At 49.3% G+C, this 10195-nt stretch overlaps 1 protein-coding gene across 4 annotated transcripts in view; it reads right to left on the bottom strand.

The window, feature by feature from the left end:
• Window positions 1-10195, bottom strand: part of COL5A1 (collagen type V alpha 1 chain) — a 135856-nt gene that overhangs the window by 7845 nt on the left and 117816 nt on the right. For 2 of the 4 annotated variants that reach the window (XM_015645070.1, XM_015645065.1), the window contains 12 exons: window positions 9860-9913; window positions 9367-9420; window positions 8624-8731; window positions 8186-8239; window positions 8035-8088; window positions 7443-7550; window positions 6948-7001; window positions 6320-6355; window positions 5535-5588; window positions 4926-5184; window positions 4475-4587; window positions 2534-2602 (listed from right to left, as the gene is read on the bottom strand). In XM_015645070.1, the coding sequence (XP_015500556.1) occupies window positions 2534-2602; window positions 4475-4587; window positions 4926-5184; window positions 5535-5588; window positions 6320-6355; window positions 6948-7001; window positions 7443-7550; window positions 8035-8088; window positions 8186-8239; window positions 8624-8731; window positions 9367-9420; window positions 9860-9913 (1017 nt within the window). Of the gene's footprint in view, window positions 1-2409; window positions 2479-2533; window positions 2603-4474; window positions 4588-4925; window positions 5185-5534; window positions 5589-6319; window positions 6356-6947; window positions 7002-7442; window positions 7551-8034; window positions 8089-8185; window positions 8240-8623; window positions 8732-9366; window positions 9421-9859; window positions 9914-10195 lie in introns of all 4 variants that reach the window. The other 2 variants (XM_015645066.1, XM_015645067.1) reach the window with 1 other exon arrangement.

Below are 10195 nucleotides of genomic sequence, written 5' to 3' on the forward strand. Positions count from 1 at the left end.
TTTGGGATGGGATTTGGGTGGGATGGGATGGGATGGGGTGGGATGCAGGCCTCATTACAGCTGCTGGGAATTGTGTACAACACACACAGAAGGGAAGCAGAGGAAACATCTGCAACCCTCCAAACACAGCTCGGCTGCATCCTGAAGAAAGGTAAGGAATTGGCTCCAAGTGCTCTGTGGCACTGATGAATGATGGTGTGGGAGCATCAAACCCAGCTGGTTTGGTTGTATTTCATATTTACTGCATCCCTCTTACTCCAGGTGTCTCCAGAAGAAAGGCAGCATCTGCCCAGCTGTGCAATCCCAGGATTTACATGCAGCCCCTGGCAGCACTGGGAATCTTCCCCTCAGCTTTGGGGTTCCCCAAGGGTTCAGCCCCTCAAGACACTGGGACCTTCTCCATGGAGTAACAGGAGCAGAGCAGCACCCAGAGGGGAACTCAAACTCCTTTTGGTTCTGCCCATCCACACACAAATTTCAGCTGATTTTGGATCCACCAGGCAAATGTGGATTGGTTCCAAGTACTGACTGAGGCAAAGTCAGAGCTAATATTAAAATAAATAAAGAAATAAACCTTTTATGGTCTGTGTGTTGGACTGTTTTGTGGTTTGCTTAGGGAGGTCTTCCACATACTGGTGGCTTTTTTATTTTTCCAAATAGAAAAAAGCAGGACAGGTAAAAAAATAAATAAAAAAGAAGAAGCAAGAAAATGACAACACAAAAAAGATGGAAAAAAGAGCTTCAAGTAGCACCAGAAATGTTTTCATCTAAAAAAGAATAAGCCCTAAGCTCTAGGCTGGCAACTGAGCCTCTAACAGAGCTGGGAAAAAGAGAAGCAGGGGAGATGGAGAAGTGGAGGTATTTGGAACATTAAGTGATGAAGTGCTCTGTAATTAAGCTATGAGTAGCTGCCTTCCAAGGAGCCACGAGGCTGAAGCCTTGGCTTTGCAGCCTGATTTGATGATGCAGAGAAGCCCCAGAAGCCGTGTCCTCCTCGAGGGCAGAATCAGAGCAAAACGGGTTTTAGTGGCGATGGAATGCGGCAAATGTGGGAAACAACGCAGGGGGTTGGGTTGTTTGCCCTTTAAGGTGGAAGTTGGGGCACTGCAGGAACCCCCTGCCCTGGGGAGGGGACAACTCAGTGGGACACAGCAGAACATCTCCTGCCCCTGGGGAGGTTGGCTTTATCCATGGAATATTTGCCTGTTCCCAAATCCTCCTGGTGTGGCTGAGCTCGTTATGTATATGTATATTAGCTCCTGCTAATTCCACAGGAATTGATGCACCAGGGGACTTTTCTGTGGTTTAAGACAAATCTGACATCCCTGCCCAGGCCTGGCTCTCTGTGGGAATGATCTCCCCACAGCGTGGATGTCCTGTTACAAGACAAGAAACAGAGCTTTTCCTGGTTTATGCCTTGCTGACATCAAATGCTGTTTGACCTTAAACCAGCTCTTCCCTTGTGAAAAAAATCCTTAATTGTGACTCACTCAAATTCCTTTCCACTGGGCTTGAGCTGGAAAATTTCCTTTAAATAAATGACTTTGGTTCTCCCAAGCTCTGGGGTCAGCATGGGAGTCCCCAGTGTGGTTCATCTCCACATGGGGAACAAAATCCATCCTCTGGGACAGAGCTGTCCTGGAGAGGCTGGAGATGTGCAGCTCCAGCCCTGGGGTGGATTTGGGATGGGACCTCGTCCTGCTCCTGGCTCCAGCATCATTTCATGGAGCTCCCAGCTCTTGGGGTAAGGCTGCACTGCTGGGGGACACCCAAAATAGGGACAGAGGAGGAGACAGAAACAGCTCAGCCTGTGGGATGGAGCATTCCCTGTGGGATGGAGCATTCCCTGTGGGATGAGAGCATTCCCTGTGGGATGAGAGAATTCCCTGTGGGATGGAGCATTCCCTGTGGGATGGAGCATTCCCTGTGGGATGGAGCATTCCCTGTGGGATGAGAGCATTCCCTGTGGGATGAGAGAATTCCCTGTGGGATGAGAGCATTCCCTGTGGGATGAGAGAATTCCCTGTGGGATGCAGCACTCCCTGTGGGATGAGAGCACTCCCTGTGGGGTGCAGCACTCCCGGTGGGATGAGAGAATTCCCTGTGGGATGCAGCACTCCCGGTGGGATGCAGCAGTCCTGCAGGGCTCTGTGAAGACAAAGCTGCCCCAGGGTCCCCCAGGACACCCCCGTGTCCCATTCTAACCCCGGGCAAAGCTCAGTTCCCAAGGTCCCAGGGAGGCAGACTGGAAGAAAGCACCTGCAGTGAGTTTGGGGTCTCTCTCAGGATTCCACCTTAAACATTTCCATGTGCCTGGGAGGGGGGTTAGTCGGGCATGCAGAGGGCAGCAGTGTGGCCATACCAAAGCAGGTGACAAGCTCTGATCCAGGGCCAGGGTTAGCCACTTACCAAGGACCCCCGCTTGTATTGACTATACCATGTGGAAGGCTGTTCTTTGGGCCAACGAGCCATTTTACTCTGTAAAATATGACAGGGGGTTAAAGGAAACAGCAAGCACCAGGATGCATCTTACCAGTTTACCGCGCTTGAATTCACTGAACCACGAGCCTGGGTTTTCCTTGGGCCAGGAAGTAATTCTAGCCTAGTTTGTGGATGGCAAGGAGGGAAGAGAGAAAGAAAGAAAAAAAAAATCAATCAAAATTAAAAAGGTTACTTTCATTCCAGAGTCTGCATGTCTTATTGAAACTGTCCAACTTGCTTTAAAATGTTTTGTTTTTTAAACCTTTATACATCAGTAATGAGAGCAGAAGGTGGCTCTGAAGCAGAGGAGGTGGAGTGGTGCTGCTCTGGCAGCAGCCCCCTTTGCTAAGGGCTGTCTCTGCCTTCTAGGAACTTGGGATGCAATTCCAGCAGCGGCAGGAAAATTAAAAGGGAAGACAGAGAGGGAAAAAGGAAGCATGGCTGGGAAAAGGGGCATTGATCTTCATGTGGAGGGCAGTGCTGGTGCTGGAGAAGCCTGGTGCCTCTCTAATGCCAAATCCAGTGCTGTGGGGCTGGGAAAGGCAAAGGATGGATTAAGGAAAAGCCTCTGCCTGCCTGCCTGCCGTGTTTGAGGTGCTGGACACACAGGATGGAGCCCCAGGTACCCAGGGGTGACCTGGACAAGCAATCAGCCATCAGAGCATCCCTAAGACAGCCCCAGCTCAGCAGCTGAAGCTTTTTTGAGTCAGAGCCCAAGGAAGGAGCGTGGCTGTTCCCTCAGCCTCCCACAAGGCCCTCATTTGTGCTGGAAATCTCTCCAAAAACAACAGCCCAGCTCCAGGTGTGGGGATTGTCCTCCCCTTTGCAGGAGGTGACCTGCAGAGCAAATCCCAGCGTTTGTGCTGGGGGAGGGATGAGCTGAGAGGAGCCAGGGCTGAAACTCTGCTGTGGCTCATCACAAACCCACTCAGACACTGCCCAGGCCTGGGGTGGTGGCTGGCTGCATCCCTCTGGATGGGAGAAGCTTTTTCCTGTGGATCCCAGCATGGAATTTTTATCTGAGGAGTGCTGCAGCTCCACAGAGCCCCTCACTGAACCAGCACAGCAGGAGCTCAAGCCCCTGCAAGATCATGGCCAGACTCTGCTTTTTGAGCTGTCAAATTCTGAGGAAAAACACAGCACACTGATGCAAAGGAAGAGGAAATCCATCTCCTCTTTAAACAGCCCCAAGAAAAACTCAGGGAGGATTTATGTCGCATGTGATTTGTCCTGTGCTGACACACATTTCTGGTGGATGAAATGCAGCAGGAGAACAGCTCAGCTTTGTCACAGCTGGAGCACAACTGTGACACTGGCACAGCTCCCCCAGGCTGAATTGTTGTGTTTCTGCTTGGCCAGTGCCACAGCTGGTCCCCAGGCAGCGGGAAGAGCAGCTCTGGAAAATAGAGTGCAGGGATACAGGACAAAAATGATGGGTATGGCTGAGCTAAGAGCATCATTACACAAATAACTTCATCAACCTTGTGCAGCAGTGCCAGGGAGAGCTCTGAGCCTGCCTGCAATCATTTAGGATCATTTACCCACAAGGAACAGCAGGAAAAATGACAGGAGGTAAACATTTATCTGCTGTGCCTGGAGACACAGGGAGGGGAGGGCAATCAGTGGTGCTTGGGCATGCAGGCAGTGGAGCAGGGCTGTGGCAGGGAAGGAGTTAAACAGAGCTCCCAATTCCTGCACCAACACACACCCCTGCCTTGGACAGCAAAGTTCAAAAAATGAAGGTTTTAGCATTTATTGTGCCTGGGAAATCATCAGAGGTTTGTCCCAAATCACAGTTTAAGTCTGATTTTCTCTTTGTCAACATATTCCGTAGTACTTTAGAAGGTAATGTTGTGCAACAAAAGAACATGCTGGATCTTTGATATTCCTTGCTGCTGTTCAATCCTCCTGAAATTTGCTGTCTATGAATATTCATATCAGGAAACCATCTATCACCAGGACAGAGGGGAAAGCAAAGGTGCTGTGGACTTACTCCTTCAGATTTCTTGTCAGGGAAGATGCAGGTCTCTCCACCAGCTGTGAAATTACAGTAAACTTTGAAAGAGTCCCTGGAACACCCTTGGTTGGGATCAACCCAGTATTCACCTGGATGAGGGAAGGGAAGAAAGGATCAGGTCAGAGGGCACTACCTCCTACCCTGGGATGTTTCACCTCTCATGGGTTATTATTTATGTGTAGTTTTTGAAAAGTGGTCATGTTCTGGTGCCAGCTGAAGAAGACTTTTCAGCCCATATCCCCATTTTTAGATCAGACCATTTCAGCTGGAAGGGCTCTCCAATGATATCCATCCCAGCTCTACATATTCCTTCTCCACCAGCCACATCCCCCATGAACTCCCCAAATTCCTCCTCTTCCAGCCCTCACTTCTGCGTGGAGCTGGAAAACCCCAGAGTTCCCTCCATTGCCTCCATCCCAGGACACACCATCTGGGAAATCAGGGTGGCAGAGCTGCAGGTCCTTGCAGGTGCGTGCTGGGTTGTGCTGGGTGCCCAAGGGATGCTTCATCTGCTCGATTTCCAGTTTCAAGGAGTTGAGGGAGCCGAAGATCTCCTCCATGCCGTCGGCATAGTCCATGTAGTTGTCGGCGTTGCCGTCGTCCAGCAGCTGGCTGGCATCAATGTTCCTCCTGGTCCTCTTGGCAGCCTGGATGGGCAGGGGCTGGATGACTTCTCCAGGAGGACCCTGATTTTTTGGGGAAAAAAAAAGATACAACTTCTCATTCCATTGGGAAAAGGACACGAGAGATGGACAAAGCAGCAACATCCCCAAATACACATTGGACGTGGAAAACACCCATGGATGGTGCTGGTAAAACCTCTGGATTCAACATCTTCCACCTCCTTGTCCTCTTCCACCCTCCCATTAATAATTCCTCCCTTCCCACCCTGATTTCTCCCCCAGTGTCTCCAGGAGATTCCAACCCTTTGCTAGGATTGGCAAGGAATCTGTCCAGAGATTTTTCTGCTCCCCAAATTCCAGCACCCACAAAGTCTGAACCTCATTTCATGCTTCACCTTATGGCTTCTACTTACAGGAGGCCCTGGGGGCCCAGGAAGACCTGATTCACCCTTTGGACCTGTGGGACCCTGGATGGAAAAACAAGGGAAAAATCAGGAGTCACTCAGGAGAATTCACCTGGTATTTTTATCACATCATTTTAACAGTGCCTGAAACTTCATTTTTGTCCCTTCAGGCACACAAGAGGAGTCTCCCTGGACCCACATCCCAAGAAAATGGTATTTTTTGGTTATTTTTGGTGTTTAGGTAAAAGAAAAGATCAAACACCTGGAGTTACAGTCAGATTTTTCTTATCCTTCCTACGGAATGCATAAAATCTTTAACTCTCCAAACCAATCCAACAGTTTTGCAAGTCAAATAAAATCTTCAAATTAATAAAACATCGAATTCTGGATGGCAAGAAGACACTGAGAAGTTGCCCAAAAAGAGGAATTTTTAGCACAGCAGGTCTGCACCACGAAGTTCCAGAGTTTCATTTCTCACAGAGTTCTTCACTTTCCAGCTTCCCACCTCCCGCTTTTCAGGGTCTATTTTTAATCCCCTGCACTCTCAAGCAGCAGCTTTTCTCCCCAGGACTAATCTCTGGATTGTTCCTTGTGATCTCTGCTCTTCAGGAAAGTGCAGCTGTGGCACAGAAACCTTCCCCAGTTACCATTCCTGGGCTTAAGCAGCCTGGAATGGCCGAGTTTGCTCAGTCCTGGCTGCTAATTGCAGTAATTTTACTGATGAGGGGAGTCCCAGTGTGTCCCACACTCAATAAAACCCCTCAGCCTCTTCCTTGAGCTGTGTCCATACTCACTGATGAGCCTTTAGCACCTTTGGGACCAGGTGGACCCTGAGGAGAGACAAATACAGAAAGGAGTCAGTTCATTTCCAAGCAGAGAATTCAGAAAAGAAATTAAAAAAAAAAAAATTACTCCTTTTATATTTCCATTTTCCCCATCCACTTGAGCTGGGTGTTGCTTTTATTTGCCAACTGACAAAAAAGGTTTTGTGGCAGAGCTCCACACTCCTCCAGTGGGGACTGGGAAATCAGCTGGGTGATTCCTGGAATGTGGGGCTGATCCCAGCTCTGTGCTCAGGACACTCAGCTGGGCACCCCAGGGTGCAGCACGAGGCCTTTTTTATCCAAAAAAGTGATAAAAATCAGCAAAAAGGGCAAGAAATCCCCATGGGATTGTGGATATTCCAAAAGAAGGGGGCAGAGAAACAGGGTGGGACAATTTCCCCGTGCCTATGTCCCACATCACTTCCAGAGCTCCTGGCACTCATCCAAGTGTTTTTAAAGGGCTCAGCTGAAAAAAAACAATTGTGACCAACACCCTCCTACAGTCAGGGCCGTGCTGGGCATTTCTGGGAGCACCAAAGTGGCTCCTGAGGGTCTGTGCAGCTCCCAGGGAATTCCAAGGTCACTGATTGTCACCTACCGGTAATCCTGGGGGCCCTGGAGGTCCGATAGGTCCAGAAGGACCTGTGATACCCTAAAAAACAACAGCAAAATAATATTGGTTTACAGTTCTGGCCTAAAATTACACATCCAACCCCAGCTCACAGGTGACCACCCAGTTTTGGAGGATTCTAGTCCAATCTGGAGCTTTTCCTGGTGTTTAGAGCATGGAAAAGGAAGCTCCTATCTCATTTAGGCTCACACTTTTTAAGAACCAGCCCTTTAGATGAATATTTAATGGCACCATCCCTTCAAGTCTATTCAACTCTTTCATACGACCCTTGAGAATCTGCTTCCCACTAAAATGGGTCATTTTGGAGCAGATCAGTATTTCACACATTGAATAAACCACATTAATATCCCTCAAAAAATGCCAAGGATCTCCTGCCAGGGTTGCCCATCTCTGCTGTGCTGCACCTCCTCGAGGGTGCAATACTCCCTTGCACTTTCCATGAAGGTTTTATGGAATATTTACCTGCTCTCCTTTGGGTCCTGCTGAGCCCTGGGGGCCTGGGAGACCTCTGTCACCCTTTTCTCCCTGCTCTCCTGGAGGTCCAATAAGACCAATTAAACCTGGGTGACCCTGGGAGAAAATGGCAGATGTTAATTAGGATTTCTGACTGGAGACAGCAGAGACATTTCTAGACCCAATCCCAAATATCTGAGTGAGCTGAGAAGAGTTTGTAGCAATCCCTGACACGTGGAAGTAGCAGAGTGGAGCAAAATAGGAGATTTTTATAGCAGAAAATGCTACAAATATCAAAAGAACCTCTGCACTGGAGCAGCTGCTTATTCCCTGGGGTTATATAAATACATACATGTGCCAGAAATGTTTGTAGAGTGCAGAATCACCCCTGAGATGGGCCAGGGCTCTGCACCTCCACACTCACCCACAGCTCAGCTCCTGGGGGCACACTCAGAGTGCTCCAGCTCTCCTCTAAAGCTGTCACTGGGGCTGGTGACACTCCCCAGCCTCGTCCTGCCAGCTGCAGGACCCCTCTGCAGTGCCATTTGTGTCCCCACACCCCAGCAGGGATCAGGCAATGGGATCCTGTGTGGATTCTCACCTTCTCCCCTTTAGGACCAGAGTCTCCTTTCAGACCAGGCAAACCCGGAGGGCCCTTTGGGACACAGGGGGAAAACAAAAGAGGGAATGAATTCATGCCACACTCATTCATCCCGTTCAAAAACTCCTGGAATTGGATGCTCTGGACATACCATTGGGCCTGGAGGACCATCTGGGCCAGGGGATCCTGGGAGACCTTGTTCACCCTGTAAAAAAGTGCAATTCCCTCATTCCCACTGACAGCAGTGCTCCCAGCTGGGAATATTCTGATTATTCACCTGTGCCAGGGAATGTTTGTCCTGGCTTTTCACAGATGGCAAAAGCAAAAAGATTTATGTTCCTTCCATGCTCAAATCTCTGCTGGAAAAGGGACTTTGTAGGTCAAGGAAAATCACTCCTGCAGAGCGGCTGAAGACCCAAGACTCAAATGAAACATGTGGGAGATGATATTCCCCATCCCATTATCCCCATGAAATATGCTTTATCTGCTGTCAGGCATTCCAGCATGGACAGAACACTGGCAAGAGGCATTTCCCAAGCAGGTGGGATACAGGAACAAACCTGAGCTTTCTCCAAGTGGGAATACTCACAACTGGACCAGGAATCCCACGAAGGCCATCGGGGCCAGGCTTCCCTGGAGCACCCTGGGGACCAATGGGCCCAGTCTTCCCAGGAGGTCCTTCCAAACCAGCTTCCCCCTGGATGGGGAGGCAGGGTGTTGAATTTGTGTTGGGACATCAGCTGGTTTTGTGAGATGGTGCCAGGATGGCACAGAGTGGATGCAGATCCATGCAAAGCACATGAAACTTTCTGCTCTTTGAATTTTCTGCTGCTCCCTCCAGCTCAGGCACTCTCCAAACTCCTTCAGTTTCCAGCCTTGCCCGAGTTCCAGCAGGAGCTGCTCTTTGGCTCTGGGACACCCATCCATGAATCCTCCCTCCCCTGTGCTGCCACAACAGGATCTGTAATTTCCAATCCCATCTCCATTTCCCCAGCACTCCCACCCAAACAATCCCAGCCCATTAATGCCGTGTTTGCCCTGGGAAAGGACACGGGGCTGTGCACACCCCATTATTTACAACACATTAAATTGCCAAATATAGCACTGGGATGTTTCAAACGAAAGAAAACATTCCCATGACCTTACCAAGCCCTAATTATCTCCACAGAGCTTGTTAAGGGCTGAAACATAAGCTCAGATTTGAGGCCAGTGGCCCCAAATTCAGGCTAATTTGCTGTAACACACAGCAAAATCAACTCCCTGCCTTGGCAGAGGGAGCTCCTCTTGGAGGATCAAGGACACAGCACAAATGGAATCCCATTCAGCTCTTACCTTGGCTCCTTTCTCTCCTTGCCTTCCTTCAGGACCAGCTGGACCAGGAGGGCCCTAAAGAAAGCCCAGAATAGATGTGAAACACAATCAGATCCTGCTGATCTGCAACGGTCCAGTGGAATTAGCAAAATGATGCTCCGGCCCCAGGGAAGGAGACAAAATGGAGACAAATATCCCTGAAAAGCTTTTTAAATTATCTCCTTGTTAAATGAATCCCTGGGTTCTGCCACAAGGCAGGAAGAACAGAGTACCTCATCCTTGGATTTTCTTTGGGCTGTTAATATCCTTAAAAAAAAAATCCATGGGATTTGCCTGGCAGCTTCCCATCAATTTCCAACGGCTGTGGATGGCACATCATTTTATGTTTTTTTTTAAATTATCACATATTTTACATGGTATTTACACAGCATTTATTGTAGACTTAGTAACAACATGAGTTTTAAAAAATTAATAGAAATGCATTTGGGAAAATGTCCCTAAACAACCAACTCACCCTTTTTCCAGGGGGTCCGGAGGGGCCTGGCTCTCCCGTGGGCCCAGGGGAGCCCTGCAGGGAGAGAGGGGAGGGGAACAAGCCGTGAGTGCCCCACGGGATGTGGGAAAGAGCAGCCAGAGCTCAGCCAGGCCCTGCAGGTTGTGCTGAACCTGGGTGTGGGAGGTCAGGAGAACTCCCAGCCAGCACCTCCTCGGGTGCAGATGGGATCCTGGTTTAACCCTTCCTACCATGGAATGCCAGAAGGCTGGGAAAAACTACAATCAAAGGCTTGGATGCTGTTTTTACAGGAGACAGTTTATGCTTTCAGGATGTAGAGCTAAGACTGGATGGATG

This window comes from Parus major, chromosome 17, assembly GCF_001522545.3.
Source record: "Parus major isolate Abel chromosome 17, Parus_major1.1, whole genome shotgun sequence".
Classification (NCBI taxonomy): Eukaryota; Metazoa; Chordata; class Aves; order Passeriformes; family Paridae; genus Parus; species Parus major.